The sequence below is a fragment of the Mirounga angustirostris genome, unplaced genomic scaffold (assembly GCF_029215605.1).
Source record: "Mirounga angustirostris isolate CCGP_5_RB_7025 unplaced genomic scaffold, mMirAng1.0.hap1 SCAF_1, whole genome shotgun sequence".
In the NCBI taxonomy this organism is placed as follows: Eukaryota; Metazoa; Chordata; class Mammalia; order Carnivora; family Phocidae; genus Mirounga; species Mirounga angustirostris.
This window is the reverse complement of record NW_026991709.1, coordinates 214265861-214287072: the sequence shown is the minus strand read 5'-3', so window position 1 is coordinate 214287072 and position 21212 is coordinate 214265861. Positions and strand designations below refer to the sequence as shown.

General features: G+C 52.9%; 1 protein-coding gene across 1 annotated transcript in view; it reads left to right on the top strand.

Annotated features, from left to right (window-relative positions):
- TMPRSS9 (transmembrane serine protease 9) overlaps window positions 1–21212 on the top strand; it is a 53654-nt gene that overhangs the window by 14027 nt on the left and 18415 nt on the right. Inside the window, 7 exon segments of the mRNA XM_045863396.3 lie at window positions 6849–7015; window positions 11132–11259; window positions 14998–15065; window positions 15174–15353; window positions 16209–16249; window positions 17540–17653; window positions 19882–20053. Of these exon segments, the coding sequence (XP_045719352.2) occupies window positions 6874–7015; window positions 11132–11259; window positions 14998–15065; window positions 15174–15353; window positions 16209–16249; window positions 17540–17653; window positions 19882–20053 (845 nt within the window). The 5' untranslated portion in view covers window positions 6849–6873.

Sequence of the window (21212 nt, the reverse complement as noted above, 5' to 3'; positions counted from 1 at the left end):
CCCCCACCTCCTAATGCCATCACCTTGGGGAGTAGGGTTCAGCATATGGATTTGGGGGCACACAGACATTAGTCTACTGCACCAGAACACCAAGCATGGCACTTCCATCGTCCTCCCCCTGTGCACTAAGGGGGTGTTGTTCTCGGGGCATGTGTGATGACACACATCGAGTATCACCAATCCGGGTGGCCCCACTAACTTCCAGTTTTGGGGTCCGGAGTTTTTACTGGGGCTCCACTGATTGGCATGACTGATTTGATTCATTGATTGTCCACATGGCTGATCTCAGCCTCCCAAGAGATCACCTCCCAGAAACTGAGGGCAAAGTCTGGCCTTTCTTTTTAAGCAATCCTACATTTTGCCTACACATCTTTTTAACAAGATCTCTTTATCCCCTTGAATTCCCACTCCGTTCTCTTCTGGCCAGATTGGCCTTCTCAGATGCTTCTTTAGGAAAAATTAAGAAAAGAGAAAGCAGGCACACTGGCCCCGTGAGTAGTCCGTGGGCCATCGGTACATAAAAGGGGTTTTGCTTGAGACAGTTAAACCCAAAATGTGGCCTTCTCTTCCAAGGACACCAGGACTCCTGCAGCTGACCCTGGTGTGGATGCTGTGTGTGGGCTGAGGCCTGCAATCCATGTTTTCCAGGCAGGATCAGTCGGACTCTGGTGACCGCAGCGTTTTAGTCGGCGTCTGTCCAGCTGTGTGGCTTGATGGAACACTGACAGTGCCCGCTAAGGACAGCTTTGGCCACATCCAGTATTTTGACATGAAGCATACTCACTGTTGTTCAGTTCTAAATATTTTATTTAGGGGCACCTGGGTGGCTCAGTCAGTTAAGCGTCCGACTCTTGATCTCAGCTAAATATTTTATTTAATTAGCTATAATTTCTTCTTGGAGTCATTAATTTGCTAGAAGTAATTTTAGATTTTCAATCACAATTTCATTAGTTCCAGTTATCTAATTTAACTGCACTGCTGTGAGACACGTGGATTGAGTGTAGAATTTTTGGGTTTTGTTGATATTTGCTTTATGGTTAAGTGTGTGGTTTTTATAAGTATTTCATGTGTGCCTATAAAGTAAGTTTATCCCCTAAAATAGGAAATATAGGTCCATTAAGTTAACCTGTCTAGTGTTGAGTTTGGTACTGGGTACTAAGAGTTTAGAATTTTTCTCTCTTCCATTTTGTGTCTTTCGCCATTTACAAGAGACCACTTAAAACACCTAACTGGCGTAAGAAAAAAATCTAAGCTCAAAAATTCTTTTAAGTTTAGTACATTTGTATTTTTTCTTTTTCTGCTTTCCTTCCTTTCTCCTGCATTTTCTATCTTTCTCACTCTACTTTTTGGAAGCTATCAATTTCAGTTCTATTATTGAAGTTGCTCTTAAAATTTTATCATGCATGCTTCATTTAATGAAGGCTGAAATTAATCACTAATCTCTCCCTTTTCCTCCAAGCCTTAGTCTTTCAACTGTACTCATCCCTCCATCTTGTTGCTGGTTCAGCCTTGGTATCTGTGCACCCCAAGTTGGTCATTATTATTAATATTTTATAGACACAGTGCTTTTCAGATGTTTCTCCATGTTTGCCAATCTCTGGGCTCACAGTGCTTCTTGCGTTTCACCTCTTCCTTCCAAATCCGATTTTATTCTTCCTCAGTGCACCCTTTAGTAGTGTTTTCAGTGCAGGTCCGTTAGTGCTGAATTTCTGTCTTCCTGCAAATGTCTGCATTTCAGTCTCTTCCTTGACCAGGTGGGTTTAGACAGATGATTGTTGATGGACACCTACTTCCACCTAGCACTTTGAAGGTATTATTCCCTCACCTCTGGTTTCTGTTCTGATGAGATATCTGCTGGTGCTCTTAACCAGCATTCCTTTGTGGGTGGCCTGTCTTTACTTTCTAGTTACTTCTATAATCTTTGTTTTTATTCTGTAGATTTACTCTGAGGATTTATCTGTCATGCTTGGCATTTTGCCTTTTAAGTCTGAGGATTCAGGTCTTTCACAAGTTCTGGAAAGTTCCCAGCTAATTTCTAAGATTGACTCCCATTTGTCTAGTCTCTCCTTCTCAAACTCCAGTGAGATATGCACCCTGCTACCCCTGTGCGCATCTCAGACAGCCCCTCCTCGTGATTTCTGTGGTAGGCAGAATTCTAAGAGGTTCCTAAGGTTTCTGCCCCCGGCACATGTGCCCTGTATAACCCCTTCCCCTGAGTGAGAAGAACCACTGAATATGATGCCATGTTGCTTCCTTGATTAGGTCACATTAGATGATCAAGGTGTCAGGATGTGGCTCCCATTATTGCCTTGTATTCTGCACAACTCCCATCTTAGCACAATGCAGTGAGTTTCCTCCACTGGCCTTGACAAAGTGGCTGCTGGGTTAGGGGCCTGTGAGCTAAGATCAGCCCCTGGCCAACAGACAGCAAGGAAGTAGGGGCCTCAGCCCCCCAACTGCAAGGAAACAAAATTCTGGCAACAACAGGGAGCTCAGAAGTGGATCCTTCCCCAGCTGAGCCTCTGGATGAGAATGCAGCCCAGCGAACACCTAGTTTGCAGCCTAGTGAGAACCTGAGCAGAGGACCCAGCTGAGACAGGCCAGAATCCTGACCACAGAAACAGCAAGAGAATGACTGTGCGTTGTTCTAAGCTGCTACATCTGTGATGATGTGCTGACCAGCAGCAGCTGACGGACACACTTCCTCTGCGCTGGCCCTTACTTTCCCTCCTCCTGCTACAGGGCTTTACGCATTTTGTCCTTGCTGTGTGGAAACCTGTTCCTTCCATGGACACTTACTGAAATGCTTATCCTTCAGAACTCAGATAACACATCCCACCCCCAGGAAGCCCTTCCTGACCCCCGTCTAGATCAAAGCTCCTTTTTACAGACTCAAAGCCCCATGGACACGTCTTTATTTTCAAGGCTTCATTGTAGCTGTAATTTTAATTTATTTGGGTCTCTGCCACTAAGATTTAAGCTCTCTGAGCTCAGAGAATCTCATCTACCTCATTCAGGGCTGGGTACTCAGCACAGAGCATCCAGGCCTGGCCCGTCATAAATATCAGATGGGTAGAAAGCCGAATGAATGGTGCTTCTATATTTGATGCTAAATAGCATTGGGCCCCTTCTGTGCCCTAATGACAGTGATGACAAGACAATTTGGAGAACACAGGAATCCTTAGAAAACCCACAGGCTTGGCGGGGGGCGGGGGTGGGGGTAGCAGGGGCAACTGGGGCTGAATGAATATAGTGTGTGTGTGTGTTTGGTCGGGGGAGTGTCAATGAGCTCATACACTAAACTTCAGTTTCCAGCCCTAATCACAGAGGTGAATCTTGGTGTCTTTGTCCCTAAAACATTTCATCAAGTGATTCTTAGAGATTCCCTGGCTCCTCAGAAGGCAGTTCAGCTCAAGTGTAAGAATAAAGGGATAAGTGTTACACAGCCTCACTCCCCGCCACCCCCGCGCATCTCCCCTTTCTCACCAGCTCCAGATGGTGCCGGTGAGGCATGGAGTGGCCATTCCCAACAGGGGCACACTCCCTTGGGGATGGAATATTTTGGCTGGGCCCCAGCATAGGATTCCAGACTTAACAACGAACATATAGCACAGCCCCATAAATTTGGATTTCAGATAAACAGCAGATACTTTTTTTTAGTGTAAGAATGCCCCAAATGTTGCCCAAGACGTATGAAGGACTATATGAGCGAGGTTCTCTAGAGAAACAGAGCCAACAAGAAGGACAGCGGTACTTTACGGCTCACACGACCGGAGGGGCTGGCAAGGCAGAAGTCCCCAAGCAGACTGGACACCCAGGACGGAGTTGATGCTGCAGCCCCAGTCCCCAAGGCCGCCTGGAGGCAGCCATCTTCTCCTCTGAGCGCCTTCAACTGATGGCACACGGCCCACCCACAGCGGGGAGGGTCATCCGCTCTACTCAACCTCCACCAATCTGAAAGTTAATCACATCCGGGGGCGCCTGGGTGGCTCCGTCGTTGAGCGTCTGCCTTGGCCTCAGGTCATGACCTCAGGGTCCTGGGATCAAGTCCCGCACCCGGGCTCCCTGCTCCGCGGGGAGCCTGCTTCTCCCTCGCTCTCTCTCTCAAAAAAGCAAAATCAAGAAAGAAGCTAATTACATCTAAAAACCAGCTCCAGGGCAACATCTAGAATAATGTTTGACCGGAAAACCGGGCACCATGACCTGGCCAACTAGACACGAAAGACTGACCCTTCCAGGGACAAATTTATGCCCCAAAGTACGCTTTACTTTGAAATGCGAGCGTACCCGGGCGCTCCCTCCTGACCCACAGGCCCCCGAAGCAGCTCTGCGACCCCCGGCAGCCGTCGGCCGCCTCCGCGCACCGACTCGGGGGGCCCCCCGGGCTCCCTCTCGGCGACGTCGTGGCGCCCACGGCCGGAGCCCGGCCCGCGCAGACGGGGGGCGGGTGCAGGAGATCCGCGGGCTGGGGGTGGGGGTGGGGGGTGGGGGAGGGGGCGGGTCCGGTTCGCGCCGGCCTGCCTTCCCAGCACCGGGCGTCCCCGGAGGAAGTGGGCTGGTGGGCCGCACTCTGCGCACCTGACAAGCGGAAGCCGGAGGCCGGCGCGGTGAGGCCGCGGCTGCTCTTCACGCCCCGCAGGCTTCCCAGGAGACCGAAGGAGAGCAGGAACTGCGCCTCAGGGACACAGCCTCGGGTCCGACGCGGCCGGCTCGCGAGAAGGCCTCGAGGAGTCTCTGCGAGCGTCTCGCGAGACCGCAATCAAAGCCCAGCCAAATGGGACCCCCGGTCTCGGGTCTCTCGCGAGACTGAGATCAAGGCCCGGCCTCGTGGGACTCCCGGTCTCGGGTCTCGCGAGACTGCGATCAAGGCCCGGCCAAGGAGACCCCAGCTCAGGTCTCTCGCGAGACTGAGATCGAGGCCTGGCGTGGTGTGGCCTCGGCAGGCTCTCTCGCGGGACCACGATCAAGGCCCGGCCTCGTGGGACCCCCCCCCCAAGTGTTGGGTCTCTCGCGAGATTACGATCAAGGGGTGGCCTCGAGGGATCTCGGCGGGGGTCTCTCGCGGGACCGCGATCAACACCCGGCCTCGTGGGACCCCCCCCCCCCCCGTCTCGGGTCTCGCGAGACTACGATCAAGGCCCGGCCAAGGAGACCCCAGCTCAGGTCTCTCGCGAGACTGAGATCGAGGCCTGGCGTGGTGTGGCCTCGGCAGGCTCTCTCGCGGGACCACGATCAAGGCCCGGCCTCGTGGGACCCCCCCCCCAAGTCTTGGGTCTCTCGCGAGATTACGATCAAGGGGTGGCCTCGAGGGATCTCGGCGGGGGTCTCTCGCGGGACCGCGATCAACACCCGGCCTCGTGGGACCCCCCCCCCCCCCCGTCTCGGGTCTCGCGAGACTACGATCAAGGCCCGGCCAAGGAGACCCCAGCTCAGGTCTCTCGCGAGACTGAGATCGAGGCCTGGCGTGGTGTGGCCTCGGCAGGCTCTCTCGCGGGACCACGATCAAGGCCCGGCCTCGTGGGACCCCCCCCCCCAAGTCTTGGGTCTCTCGCGAGATTACGATCAAGGGGTGGCCTCGAGGGGCCTCGGCGGGGTCTCTCGCGGGACCGCGATCAACACCCGGCCTCGTGGGACCCCCCCCCCCCCGTCTCGGGTCTCGCGAGACTACGATCAAGGCCCGGCCTAGTGAGACCCCAGCTCAGATCTCTCGCGAGACTGAGATCGAGGCCTGGCGTGGTGTGGCCTCGGCAGGCTCTCTCGCGGGACCGCGATCAACGCCCGGCCTCGTGGGACCCCCGGTCTCGGGTCTGTCGCGAGGCTGCCACGAAGGGTCGGGCTGGACGCGTGGACACGAGGAGCACACGGCTGCTCCCGGTCCTCTAGGCGCTGAGGCCCTAGCGAGGATCGGTGCCCGGCGTGCTGGCAGTGGGGAGGGCAGCGGCCTGTGCCTCCGGCGGGGATGCTGGCGGCCGCGGGTGGTCACGTAGAGTCCAGGGCCACGCAGGACACCGTGGGCTCCCGAGCTGGCGCCGGGCCGGGCTCCGTCTTGTCCGCTCTGTGTCCGCGTTTTCTGCGCGGTCAGGTCGGACGGCGGCCCGAGACGTCCCCAGTCCTGGTCCGGGACCTGGGACGTGTCCCCTCCCGCGGCAGAGGGGTGACCCTGGGCTCCCGGGGGGCCCGGCGTCCTCAGGAGGCCCTCACGAGGGGGAGGCAGAGGGTGGGAGTCCCGGAGATGGGCGGACCCCGCGCTGCTGGCGGTGAGGACGGAGGGGGGCCGCGGGCCAGGAAGAGGCCGGAGCCGGGTCTCCCGGGGGCCCCGGGGGGACCAGCCCCGCCCGCGCCGGGGTTTGAGGACTTCTGAGCCCAGAACTGCTCAGTAATAAATCTGGTTCCTTCCCGCCACTGGGTTCGTGGTGATTTGTTACAAGCGTCGCGGAAAGTCGTGCATCCCTCGTGGCGGCGGACCCCAGCGGCCCACGCAGCCCACGTGCACAGGCCTGGCCAGGTGTCCCACGGAACCCATGTTTTTTTTGTTTTGCTTTGTTTTTTTGAGATTTCATTTATTTATTTGTCGGAGAGACAGCACAAGCAAGGGAAGCGGCAGCGGAGGGAGAGGCAGGCTCCCTGCTGAGCAGGATGCTGGGTTCCAGGTCCCACCTGAGCTGGAGGCAGACGCTTAACCGAATGAGCCACCCGGGCGTCCCTGAAGTCGTGTTTTAGCACTGAGACAGGCACCTGGGGCTCCGTGGGAGGCTGCCACATGTGCACGAGTGAAACCCTTGCTTGGGGGACAAGAAGCATCCTCCAGCTCTGACCCTGTTTTTCGGTCCTTTCTTGCTGGCGTTCAGGTGGCCTTCCCCGGGTCCAGGAGCCATGGAGCCCACGGCGGGTGACTTACAGCTTGTGCCTGGGGCGGCAAAGGAAGTCCCGGCTCCCGATGCCACGTGCTGCCGTGTGGCCCTCTCCGCTGTGGTGGCCACCGGCATTGTCATGGTCACCCTGGGAGTCCTCGTGGGTAAGTGGCTGTGGGCTTGCACGGGTTCACACACCAGGCGACCTGCACTTGCTTAGGAGTGGCTCAGTGTTATCCGCGTTACGACTCCAGAATCAAAGGGCTGAGCATGCAGGCATGGAATTGAAGGCTGGCCCTCAGGCCACCAGGACGTAAGTCAGGCCGGCCAGGAGCCTGGGTCTGGTGTGCACTGGGTGGCGGTCTGGGGTGGGTGGGTGCACGGGTGGGCCAGGCACCGGGTATTCATGTTTCCCGCGGACTGGGCTTTCCCAGGAAGTTTTCACTGTGGGGTAAAAAAGGAGACAAGTTGGGACAGTGAAATGAACTATTTTAAATACTGAGAAGTTTGAAAAGTACTTATGCTTTTTGAAGTGTAAGAAACGAACAGTGGGGCGCCTGGGTGGCTCAGTCGGTTAAGCATCCGTCTCTTGATTTCAGCTCAGGTCATGATCTCAGGGTCGTGAGATCGAGCCCTGCATCAGGCGCCACGCTGGGTATGGAGTCTGCTTGAGATTCTCTGTCTCTCCCTCTGCCCTGCGCCCCCCCCCAAAACGAACAGTGGTTTATGCTCCTACAATTCACAGTGGGCCCTATTTCATATTTGCTTCCAGTAGATAATCATATTATTTAGGGTGAACCATACAAAATTGTGGCCTCTCTATACAACGTGGGCCTGCGGTTGTGAAAATAAACAGAGGAAGCTCTCTTTATATTTCGGTAGAATGATCTAGAGATGCCTACGTTAGAAAAAGTAGGGAGAGGTGCCAAACAGCAAGGAAGGAAAACCTGTCTGCCTGTGTTCATCAGTAGTTTTTCTGAGGGAGTTTCAGAGCCTAAGTAACCGGTTACCTCCGGGGAGGACAGCATACGGTGGATCACAGGAGGGAGATTTGTCAGCAGATGCCCTTTGGTGGCTTCGGATTTTGAACCATGTGGATCTGTTATACCCGTTCACATGTTGTCTTGTTGCAAAGTATAAAACCGATCACTGCAGAGGGCCACGACCTCCCTTGGTTTTCCGTGTGACGTCTCTGCGGTTTACAGCCCCGCAGGTCTCCACACAGGGACACGGTTCCAGAGATGATGTCTTGTGCTGTCTTGTGAGAATGCGTGAGGTGACAGCAGGGTCTGCATACCCTCTGGGGACTTGCCCCTCTCCTTCCACCGCGAGTCCTAGTTCCCCTGTGAGACCATGAGCCGTTTTCATTCTTAGCCACCACGTAGAGCAGCTCTTCCAGTGTTGTCTGCCTCATTGCTGCTGGGGATGGCGGCCCTGAGCCCTGTGGGCTGGTTAGAGTTAAAGCAGTTAACATTAAACGGTATTTACAAGTCAATTCCTAGGGCTGCCTGGATGGCTCGGTCAGTTGAGCATCAGACTCAGTCTCAGCTCAGGTCTTGAGCTCAGGGTCCTGAGTTACTCCGCGCCCAGCATGGAGCCTACTTTAAAAAAAAGTCAGTTCCTCGTCCCCACCAGCCACCTGCATGGGCAGCTCATGGACACCGCACTGGACAGTGCACATCTAGAACATTCTGTCATCACAGGAAGTTCTGGGCAGCAGTGCTCTGGAACAGGCCTATTCTGAGCCGATAAGCTTCCTACAGTTTTATTTGGGGATGTGAAGGTCACCTTTCATTCATGAAATAATGATAGTAAGTGGCAGTTTGCGAGAAAATGTTCTCTTGTGGCAAAACAGTAAGTTGGCAATTCTGCATGGGTTTCTTTGATTTTTATATGGAGTACGTATGTCTATTTGTTACGTATTTTTTAATTTTTTTTTTAAGATTTTTTTTTTTTTAAAGATTTTATTCATTTATTTGAGACAGAGAGAATGAGAGACAGAGCATGAGAGGGAGGAGGGTCAGAGGGAGAAGCAGCCTCCCCGCCGAGCAGGGAGCCCAATGTGGGACTCGATCCCGGGACTCCAGGATCATGACCTGAGCCAAAGGCAGTCGCCTAACCGACTGAGCCACCCAGGCGCCCTTTTTTAAAGATTTTATTTATTTATTTGACAGAGAGAGACACAGTGAGAGAGGAGCACAGGCAGGGGGAGTGGAGGGGAGAGAGGCAGGCTTCCCGCCTAGCGGGGAGCCCGATGCGGGGCTCGATCCCAGAATGCTGGGATCATGACCTGAGCCGAAGGCAGGCGCTCAACGACTGAGCCACCCAGGCGCCCCTTGTTACGTATTTTTAAAAATTTTTATTTTATTTCACGTTAGTCACCATAGAATACATCATTGGTTTTTGATGTGGTGATCCGTGATTCATTGTTTGTGTGTAACGCCCAGTGCTCCATGCAGAACGTGCCCTCTTTCTGTACGTATTTATGGAACATCTGGGGTACCTCGCAGCCTGGCATAACTGGCAGAGGCCCACTAATGGCTGTGGGCATCAAATGCAGGAAAGTTTGTGCTGTGGGTGGGCCTGTGTGAGCGTGTGTTCGCGCACGCACATGTGCGAATGTCCTCACACTAGGGGGAGGCAGGGGCGTCCTGGAAGCACGCACACATGCTGAGAACAACATAAATACAATCCCCATCAGGACCCCTGAAACTAAGGAAGCCTTTAAGGAACATTTACACAGTTTTAAAATTTTTGTTCAATTAAAATTAAAATGTATCCCCTTCTCCCAGCTCAGAATTTTAGTTGGCGATGTTAGCCTTGAGGGAAGCTGGGCATCGGGGACACAGGACCTCCCGGCTATTTCTGAGCTTCCTGTGGGTCTGTCATTATTTCAGAGGGACAACAGGCTTAGTTGGGGGGAGCCCAGTGGGCTCAGTCCGTGGAGCGAGCAATTCTTGATCTTGGGGTTGTGAATTCAGGTCCCATGTTGGGTGTAGTGATTACTTTGGGGGGGGGGGGAAGAAAGGCTTAGTTGGGATACGGAGCATAAACGCTTTGGTCTCCACAACAGGATGCTCGTTTCTGTTGTTAGCTTCTCAAATGAGAAGTCAAACTGTGTTTGGAATTGGCTCCGAACGTGTATTCTACCATATTGAATAAATAAAGATCTAAATATCTACCTAGACGAATATTCATTCACAATACATAGAATTGGGACCCAGCTTTTACGGTTTATGTGGCCGCTACTTTCATTTTTTTTTTTTAAAGATTTTATTTATTTATTTGACAGAGAGAGAGAGAGAGTGAGAGCAGGAACACAAGCAGGGGGAGTGGGAGAGGGAGAAGCAGACTCCCCGCTGAGCAGGGAGCCCGATGCGGGACTCGATCCCGGGACTCCAGGATCATGACCTGAGCCGAAGGCAGTCGCTTAACCGACTGAGCCACACAGGCGCCCTCATTTTTTTTTTTTTAATATCGTAATTAGGGTCATTTTTTTGCTAGTGTGTCATTTTGTGAGTTCTAACGTATTTTCGACAGGAACCCACGTTTTCAGTGGTCGCTATCGTAGTCTTCATTTTAAGACTTTTTGTGACTCTTAGTCTTGGGTATTGTGTACTTTTGTGACTGGAGCAGAGCAGGCGTGGGTCACGGCACATGGTTGGACAAGTCCGCAGCTGTGCTGGGCTCGCCCGCTGCCCACGCCACGTGGCCCTCCTGCAGGATCCCTGCCGCACCCCCACTCCTCTGCACCCGCTCTGCCCCTCCCCACCCGTGTTTATGGGTCTGAGTCTTTGCTGTTGCTTCTGACGCCGCGTTTCCAGCAGTTGGAAACCTGTGTTCTTTCACAGGGTGGCATCATGAGACTGGCCCGGGGTTGTGGCTGGGATCAGGCCCCTGTGGCATCAGGTGGGAATTGCTCCAAATTGGAGGGAGGGTCTTCTGAGGCCATTTCAGCCACTTTGGGCGGAAGCCAGCTTCAGGCCCTGAGCCAGGCACACCTGGTGAGACGGGTGAGCAGGAGCCAGTCCCGTCCTCAAAACACCAGGGACGTCTGGGCGCCTTGAGGTGGGTGATCATAGAGTCCGTCATCGAGCCCAGAACGTGTGTGAGAGGTGACGGGGCACTGTTGATGACCACTCAGGGCCCCCAGGAAGTCGGCCCACCAGCTGGTTGTTGGGGCGATGGCCCCTGGGTGGCTGGGGGCCTTTGGGGCTGACTTAAGTGCACCCTGACCCCGAAGGTGGGGCTCTCTCACGGGGCCCTGGTCTTGTCCGCAGCCTCCCTCTCTACACAGGGTGTCGACGTGGAGCACACGGCTGAGCTGCAAGGGGTCCAGTATGCCCGCAGCTTGCAGCAAGAGACCTCAGAGTACTACCGCACGCTGACGCCCACTCTGGAAAGGCTGGTGAGGGCAGCCAGGGGCTGTGTCCGGGCGAGCAGAGCAGGGGGGACGCCCAGGCAGGCACTGAGGCAGGGAAGAGGGCACGCGGGGCCAAGAGGACGAGGCTGCCGTGGCCGGTGCTGGTGGGCTCTGGGATGCAGGGCAGGGCGGCATCGGTGGGGACTGACCCCTGCTGGGCTCGTAGGAACGTCAAAAGGTTATAAGTTTTAGTCCATTGGTGAGATCAGAACCCGCACACAGGGCTGGTGGGAACCTGAAAGAGGGCAGCCGCTGTGGAAGCAGGCAGGCAGTCGGTCAGGTCAAACGGTTTCCATAGGGTCCAGCAATTGTGTGTGTAGGTGTCCACCCAAGAGAAATGAAAGTTCACGTCCACACGGAAAGCCCTCACTCCCATGTCCACAGCAACAGGACTCCTAAGAGCCAAAAAGTGGAAACACCCAAATGCCCATTGATGGGTGAATGGATAAATGCAAGGAGGTCCACCCACGCACGGGAGCGTCCCTCGGCCGCGGGCGGGAGCGAGGCGTCCACACGTGCGGCCCCGGGATGGACCCCGAGCCCACGACGCTCAGGGAGGGAACCAGACACAGAAGGCCACACGGGGTGTGAGTCCACGTGGGTGACACGTCCGGAACAGGCTCATCCGCGGACGGGAAGGGCGCTCCTGGGGCCGGGGCTGGGGAGTGACAGCTGATGGGGACAGGGTTTCTTTTGGGGTGATGGAATGTTCGAAAACTGGTTGCGGTGATGGTGCAAAATTCTGTGAATGCACTAAAACCCATCTGGCTGTACACTCTTAAAAGGTAAGTTGTAAGTTAGGTGAATTATATCTCAACTTAATATATTCTAAATTTCATTCTCAGAGAAGCAGGAGGGTCGCTAGGTGAGGAGTCACAGTTTGAAAGGAGCCCTCTGCCTGTGGCCAGGAGGCTGTGTGGTAAGACATGAGAAAAGCAGGGCGACATTGCTGAGTCATCACCGTCCACACCGGGGTCAGCACACTTGTCCTCTAAGGCCAGACAGGCAAGATCTTTGGCATCTCGGGCCAGACACTCACCGGCCCAACTACTCAGCTTGGCCTGAGGCATCTTGAGAGGTGCCACAGGGGACGGGTGAATGAGCGGGTGTGGCTCTGTGCCAATAAAACTTTATTTGTGGGGGCGCCTGGGTGGCTCAGTCGTTAAGCGCCTGCCTTCAGCTCAGGTCATGATCCTGGGGCCCTGGGATCGAGCCCTGCATCGGGCTCCCTGTTCAGCAGAAAGCCTGCTTCTCCCTCTCCCACTCCCCCTGCTTGTGTTCCCTCTCTCGCTGTGTCTCTCTCTCAAATAAACAAAATCTTAAAAAAATGTGAAATAACACATTTCAAATAATCTCCATGTGACATGAAATACTATTTTTCTTTTTATTTTCTCCAACCATTTAAAAATGGAAACGCCATTCTTAGTTTCTGAACTATACAAACACAGGCAATGACTTGAATTTGGCCCGTGGGTGTTCGCTTCCTAATCTCAGTCCCACATCCTCAAGCATTGTCCAAAAGAATAAAACAAGCCCCATGCATAATTTAAAATTTTCTAGCAGCTACATTAAGGAAAAAACGGGGTGCCTGGGTGGCTCAGTTGTTAAGCGTCTGCCTTGGGCTCGGGTCATGATCCCAGGATCCTGGGATGGAGCCCCCGCATCGAGCCCCGCATCGGGCTCCCTGCTCGGCGGGAAGCCTGCTTCTCCCTCTCCCACTCCCCCTGCTTGTGTTCCCTCTCTTGCTGTCTTTCTCTCTGTCAAATGAATAAAATTAAAATAAATAAATTCTTAAAAAAAAGAAAACAGGTAAATTTAATTTTAATAATATATTTAACCCAGAACATCCAGAGTATTATCCTTTCGTGTCATCGACATAAAGTAGGTATTGAGGAGACGTTTCGTATTCTTTTTTCTTTTTTGCATTGAGTCTTCAAAACCCAGTGTGCATTTTGCACTCACATCTCGATATGGATGCTAAGTTTTTATCAGGAATACCTGATTGATACGTAGATTCCATAACATTTACATATGCAAGTTGCTCCGAATATACTTAAGAATTTTCTGGCAACTGGAGTATCTGTTTTAGAATTTAAGCGTGAACTAACTAAAATGTAGAAACCAGTTCCTTCATAGTAGCAGCCGTGTTTCAGAAGCTCAGTAGCCGTGTGTGACCGGTGGCTGGCACGTGGGGCAGGCAGGTGGAGGATACTTGCTGAAATTTGTGGACTGTTCTGTGGGCCAGCAGGTCTGAATGCGGGCAATAGGGACACGGACTTGGAGAGTAGAAATAAGAAAAACAGGTTGGAGGGAATTTTAGGAGGGAGAACTGTGTATTGTGAGCTTAAGAAGCAGGCCTGGTGACAGAACACTGACCATGAGCAGGGACACCGTTAGTAACTCCACTGGAAGAGCAGGTAAATTGGGACATCTTGTCACCCTAGGCATAGGTCACATGAGGTGCCAAGGGGACTCTCAGGAACCCCCAGCCTTGGTGCTGCACCTGGAACAACACCCATCCCAGTTCCCAGGACAGGAACCCTTCAGTGCTAAACCTGAGACAGTCCTAGGAGAAGTGGACAGTAGTCACCTGAACGCCACACGGAGGATAAGCAAGTTCTAGTAGCATCTGTTTGCGCAAAGCAGGATTTTCTTAATGTAAAATTCATGTAAAATAACCATTTTTTAAAAAGTTTTATTAAGTGATCTCTTCGCCCGATGTGGGGCTCGAACTCACAACCGCAAAATCAAGAGTCAAATGCTCGGGGTGCCTGGGTGGCTCAGTCGTTAAGTGTCTGCCTTCAGCTCAGGTCATGATCTCGGGGTCCTGGGATCGAGCGCCGCATCGGGCTCCCTGCTCCGCGGGGAGCCTGCTTCTCCCTCTGCCACTCCTGCTTGTGCTCGCTTGCTCTCTCTGTCAAATAAATCTTTTAAAAAGTCAGATGCTCTGGGCGCCTGGGTGGCTCAGTTGGTTAAGCGACTGCCTTCGGCTCAGGTCATGGTCCTGGAGTCCCTGGATCGAGTCCCGCATCGGGCTCCCTGCTCGGCAGGGAGTCTGCTTCGTCCTCTGACCCTATCCCCTCTCATGTGTTCTCTCTCTCTCATTCTCTCTCTCTCAAATAAATAAATAAAATATTAAAAAAAAAAAAGTCAGATGCTCTACCGACTGAGCCAGCTAGGAGCCCCCAAATTAACCATTTTTAAAGTGAACAATTCTGGCATTTTGTGTATTCACAAAATTATGCAACCATCACCTCTGTCTAGTTCCAGAACATTCCATCACTCCCAAAGCAACCTGATCTCCATTAGCCATCACTCCCCAGCCCCCGGCCCCCACGAGCCCCCTTCCCGTCCGTGGATGAGCCCGTTCTGGACGTGTCAGCCATGTGGACTCACACCCCGTGTGGCCTTCCGTGTCTGGTTCCCTCCCTGAGCGTCGTGGGCTCAGGGTCCGTCCCCGGGGCCGCGCGTGTGGGCACCTTGTTCCTGTTCATGTGGATGGACCACATTTTATCCATCCATCTGCTGATAGGGCAGTATTTTCATCCAAGTAACTTCCAAGTGCCCTTTCCCTGTCATTTACACAGCTCTGTGACTCTGTGTGTACTGGGTGTGAGAAGAGGCATTTTCCGTGCCTCCAGCTCTGCGAGCACGCGGCAGGTCCCCGCGGGGCGGGCGCCTACTCCATGGCCTCCACGTGTACCACTGTTGTTTCTGTTGCAGTTTGTGAGCAGCTTCCAGAAGACAGAGTTGGAGGCCAGCTGTGTGGGCTGTACCGTGCTAGGTTACAGGTGAGTCAGGGCCTCCTCCGGGTGAAGCAAGCCTGGTGGACACCCAAGAGATTCCAGAAGATTCCAGCAGGAGCCCTCCCTCTCCAAGGGCTTCTCTCCTACCTGCAGGGATGGGAATTCCAGTGTCTTCGTGCATTTCCGGCTCCACTTCTTGCTGCAAGCCCTGCAGCCACTGAGCCTGGGCCTGGAGGAGGATCTATTGCAGCAGGGACTCAGAGCAAGGCTGCAGGGGCATGGTATCCCCCTGGCTGCCCACGGCACCATCATGTCCGCTGAGCTCACAGGCAAGTAGGCAACAGACACTGGAGGAATTAGGAGGCGGCTGTGGGAGACGAGACCGTTGAAAGTTGCAGTAAACTTCAGGTTTCCCACAGTTGTTCCCTCTGATGAAAAGTTAACTCGTGCACAATACTTTTCCCTCAGGGGTACGGAGCAGGTAAGAGCGACCTGCAGATGGCCAGAGTGTAAATGCTTTTGTCTTTGCAGCCCATTGGATCTCTGTCGAGACTACTCAACTCTGCTGTTGTAACAGGAGGGTTAAAGACAGAACATAAACAAATGGGCACAGTTGTGTATTGATAAAACTTTATTTATAGAATCAAATGGTGGGCTGCATGTGGCCCACAGCCGGTTTGCCAACCTTGGTATAGGAATAAGAGTAAATGCTGTGCCCTAAAATCTGATGATGCAGATTCCCTATCATGTACCAGAAACTTCACATAAAACCTGATGATGCGGTGCATCGTGAGGAGAGCCAGACGTGAGTTCAGTGTGTCATCAAGTTAAAATCTGGTGGCCTTGACCCTGCCCTGCAGGACATTTATGGTCCTTCCCCACCTACCCTGACATGTTAGTGGACTCTTAGTAACCTCTATATCAGTGCTAATTGAATTCTCCCGTTTCCTGCCTGCACAGCCCACTGAGGTGACCACCAGCCCCATGTGGCTCTGGAGCGCACGTCACGCAGCCAGTGGCCAAGCAAGAGATTGTTTCATCTGATTTCATCTTAAATTGACTTAAGTTAGAATGTAAGGGGCTCCCACGGTGCACAGTGCAGCTCTTGGCTTTGCAATCCAGTGTTTTCAAAGAACTGCGGAACTCGCGGAGTGAGCTTCTCTCTCTTGTCTGTTTCACTGCAGGAAGTCAGAAAGGGCCACTGACAGAAAGAGACTTAAAATCAGCAGGTATGTCCTACCCTCTCCCATGGAGCTCCCTGCCCTCTGCCGAGTTTCTCCGATGGCAGTCATGAGGAGAGGTTTCCCAAGACTTCTTTCCAGTACACAAAGGAGTCCCTCGAATGCAGTAAATACTACTTCTGCACAGCAGTCTCCTCCAGGGGGCCGGGAGGGGATAGAGTCATAGTCCTGTGTGGGCAGAGGACTTAAAGACGAGACACTTTGAGGGGTGCCTGGGTGGCTCAGTCGTTAAGCGTCTGCCTTCAGCTCAGGTCATGATCCCGGGGTCCTGGGATTGAGCCCCGCATCTGGCTCCCTGCTCTGCGGGAGGCCTGCTTCTCCCTCCCCCACTCCCCCTGCTTGTGTTCCCTCTCTCGCTGTGTCTCTCTCTGTCAAATAAATAAATAAAAATTAAAAAATCTAAAAAAAAAAAAAAAAAAGACGAGACACTTTGAATTACACATGACCAAACACGAGTGAGGGAAAACAGTAACAATTTTTTTTGAAAAGTGGTGGAAATCTGCCTTTATTTTTTTTTTTAAGATTTTATTTATTTATTTGAGAGAGAGAGAATGAGAGAGAGAGAACACATGAGAGGGGATAGGGTCAGAGGACGAGCAGACTCCCCGCCGAGGAGGGAGCCCGATGCGGGACTCGATCCAGGGACTCCAGGATCATGACCTGAGCCGAAGGCAGTCGCTCAACCAACTGAGCCACCCAGGCGCCCTGGAAATCTGCCTTTAAAAGACAAAAACAGACAGTTTGGAAAAAAAAAAGAGTGGGTGCCACACAGTCCTCAACTAGGGGTGATCCAGGCCCCAGGGGACTCTGGGTAGCGTCCGGGGACATCTGTGGTTGTAAGGAGTGGGGGCTCCTGGCATCGAGTGGGTAGGACCAGGAGGGCTGCTCAACCCCCACAGAGAACAGTCCGGCCCCAAATGTGAACTGTATACTTAAAATGGTTAGTGTGGTAAACTTTAAGTTGTACGTGTTTTACCACAACTTGAAACGTTCAGTTTCACCTGTATCTTGCTTTAGAAAATCGTGGGTGCTGGAAGATGTGGGAGTCCATGTGCTGTGCCTACATTTCCGTTGCATAGCCCTGGTCTTCATGCTGACCGACGTTCTTATTATGTCTCCATACTAATTCTGAGAAAATTATTTCAGAAACGTTCAGGGCTAAAAAAGTAAAAAAGAAATGTTTTTCATGCTCTAGAGGCTCTGAGTAGACGGTGGCATCTTACTGCAGGCAGGAGAGATGGAGCGGGGATCAGGAACTTGGTTCTTTTTTGCCCTCAGGTCACTGTCCAGGGAACACCTTTTCCTGCCAGAACAGCCAGTGTGTGACCAAAGTGAACCCGGAGTGTGACGACCGAGTGGATTGCTCCGATGGATCTGATGAGGCCCACTGTGGTCAGTCTCGTATCTGGCCGGTCTCTGGGCCATGTCCCTTTCCAGGGTCAGCTGCTGGCTCTGCTCTCTGGCCCACTGTGCACGTTACATATGGGCCCAGTATTCACTGTAGCTGGGCTGAGGAAAGCAGGGGGCGGGGGGTGGCTGGGCACCCATGATATGGCTGAACAGACAGGTCCTCACCAGACTGTGGGAAGCCTCAGATGCCAGGACCTGGAGCTCTGTCCTATATGCAGTGGGATTTGGGCAAGGGCATCTTACAATTAAAGTGCTGTAAGAGTAGCCAACATTTTCTAGCAATGCTAGCCCACACAATAGGGTAAGGGCAGCAGTTTAAGCGTGGAAAGGAAGGGGGAAAACAATCCTAATGTGCAGTGGATGTGATTGTCTATATAAATGAATTAATAAATTGACTAACCAGCTGTTAGAAAATAAGACCGTTCAACACTGAGACGAGAGTAAGATGAACATCAACACAAAGAAAAGCTGTTGCTGTGCTTTATACAAGGAAAAACAGATCAGAGGGTAAAAGGCAAAAAATCCCAGTTGTGATCAATAGCAGCAAAAAATAAACATATCAAGCCTATAACGTTACACAGAATTATAAAACTTCACTGAAGGACATAAAAGTGGACTAAATTGAGACATAGCATTTCACAAAAAGATGCATGTATGAGAATTTTGAAACTTGCAAAATACATGGTGAAGGAGACATTTGTAGCGTGTGGCACCTGATGTGAAGGACGGTCTGTGGAGGCCGATTGAGCAAGGCCCCCCTCAAGGTCAGTGATTCACTGGAAGGACTCTCAGAACTCAGGTGTTCTCTGCACGGTTACAGCTTCTTCCAGGGAAAAAGCCATCAAAGGAAAAGGCGCACAGAGCAGTGTGGGCAAGACCGGAAGTGAGCAAGTTTCCCGCTGCCCTCTCCTGGCCCTGAACTAACTGTCCCAGCAGCAGCATGTGACAGACCACACAAAGTGTTTCCAACTTAGGGCAGCCTTGTGTCCAGGGTCTGTCCTGGGGGTTGGTCACATGGCTATGTAACACCGCACAGAGTCCCAGAGCTGCCAGAACGAAGTGCCGTAAACGGAGTGGCCAAAACAGTGGAAATGTCCCCTGTCACAATGCGCGGGGCTGGAGGCCCGAGGTCAAGGTGTCCGAGGGTCTGGTTCCTCCTGAGCTGGTGGAGAATCTGTTTCCTGTTTCTCTCCCAGCTTCTGGGGTTTTTTGGATGCCTGGCATTCCTTGGCTTGTAGAAGTGTCATCCAGATCTCTGCTGTCATGTTCACATGGCCTTCTCGTGTGCAAGTCTGTGTTCAAGTTTCCCCTTTTCAGGAGGACACCAGTAATTGGATTTAGGGCCCTCACTCATGACTTCATCTTACTTGGATCATCTGTGAAGACCCTATTTCCAAATAAATCACATTCACAGGTACTGGGGGTTAAAATTTCAACATCTTTTCAGGGGTTGCAACTCAGCCCATAACACTTAGTTTGCAGCCCCTCCAGAGGTCAAGCGGATTCCACATGGCCCAAGGCCATCAGTCACACTGTAGCATAAACTTTCTGGGCGACCTAATGCCCCAGGTAGACAGAGCTGCTCTTATCATGCAACATTCCAGGGCCTTAGCTCCTCCCCGGAGGTGGTCAAGGGCCGACCTTTGAAATGTGCAATGTTTGGACAGTCTGGGGCTGCTGAGTTCACTGTTTACTGCATGGCAACATGAGCTGCGGTAGAGACATCAGGAGGGGCCCGTGGCGGGGAGGAAAAGGAGGAAAATGCCCGCTAGACAGGTAGAAACACAAGAAAGCAAGGTGTTGGACCTTTGGTTTATGAGTTAGCACAACCCCAAATTAAGTCAGAAGTGTGGAGTTCCTACCCGGACCTAGCCTTTGGCCAGGAACCATATGACAGATGTCATACGGCGAAGTCAAAGTTGCATGAAGGCCACCTGTGCTCGAGGCGGAAAAAGGGTTCCTGGTTGAAGGCGTTCTCGGCCACTTCCTGGTGCAGGCAGTCTTTGGGTGTTTGACCTTTGTCGGGTAGCTGGAGATGGGGCAGGAGGGGACAGGGAGACCCCAAAGGAGTCAGCAAAGCCAAGTGCAAGGGATTTAGAGCAGGTGTTTCAACAAGAGGGCCGGGGGATGAGAGATTCCGCATGGACGTGCTGGGAGCTCGGTCACGGCCCTGCCTCTGGGGCTCCTGGTTGGTGACCTCTGTCTTGCAGACTGCGGTCTACAGCCCGGCTGGAAGACAGCCGGCCGGATCGTGGGCGGCATGGAAGCGTCCCCCGGGGAGTTCCCGTGGCAAGTCAGCCTTCGAGAGAACAATGAGCACTTCTGTGGGGCTGCCATCGTCGGGGCCCGGTGGCTGGTGTCTGCAGCCCACTGCTTCAACGAGTGAGCCCCACACCCCTCGGTCCCACCTTCCTTCCACTCTGGGAGCGCCACCTCTCCTGGGTCCACAGAGCCCTGTGGAGCTCTCTTCTTTTCCTTTCCTTCTTTCTCTTTTGTTGTTGAATCTGAATGTGTTCTTGTTATTTTTATTTTCAAAATCATGGTAAAATTTACATAACACGAATTTACCACTTTAGCCATTAGAATTCAGCGGCATGAAGCCCACTCACACCATCATGCGACCACCCCCACCCTCCGTCTCCAGAACATTCCATCTCCCTAAACTGAAACTCTGTCCCCGTGAAGCACGGACTCCCCACCCCCACCCTCCGTCTCCAGAACGTTCCATCTCCCCACACGGAGACTCTGTCCCCACGAAGCACGGACTCCCCACCCCCACCCTCCGTCTCCAGAACGTTCCATCTCCCCACACGGAGACTCTGTCCCCACAAAGCACGGACTCCCCACCCCCTGCCCCAGCCCCGGCTCCCACCCTCTCCTCTCTGTCTGTGTGGACGGGACTCCTCTGGGGACCTCCTGGGAGTGGGGTCCTGCAGGATGTGTCCTTCCGGGTCTGGCTCCTCTCACTGAGCCCAGTGTCCTCAGGGTCCCTCCAAGTCGTGTCAGGTGTCAGGGTCCCTTCCTTTCTTCTTCAGGCTGAATAATGACGTTCCATTACGTGGATATACCACATTCTGTGTATCTACTCATCTGTTGCTAGATACGGGCTGTTCCCACCTCTTGGCCACCGTGAATCCTGCTGCTGTGAACAGGGGTGTGCAAACATCTCTTCAGGACTCTTCTTTCAGTTCTTCTGGGTATAGACTCAGAAGTGGGATTGCCGGGTTGTCCGGTAATTCCGTGTTTAACCCTTTGAGGACCCTCCAGTTTCCCATGGGGGCTGCACGGTTTCCCGCCACTGCCAGCCGTGTGGGAGGCTCCAGGTTCCCCACATCCTCACCAACGCTTGTTACTGTTGAGCTGTCTTAGTGGGGTCACACTGCGGTCATGGTTTGCGTTCCCTGACGGCCAGTGACGTGGAGCGTCCATTTGTAGGTCTTCTTCCGAGAAATGTCTGTTCACGTCCTTCGCCCATTTTTTTTTTTTTAAGATTTTATTTATTTATTTGAGACAGAGAGAATGAGAGACAGCATGAGAGGGA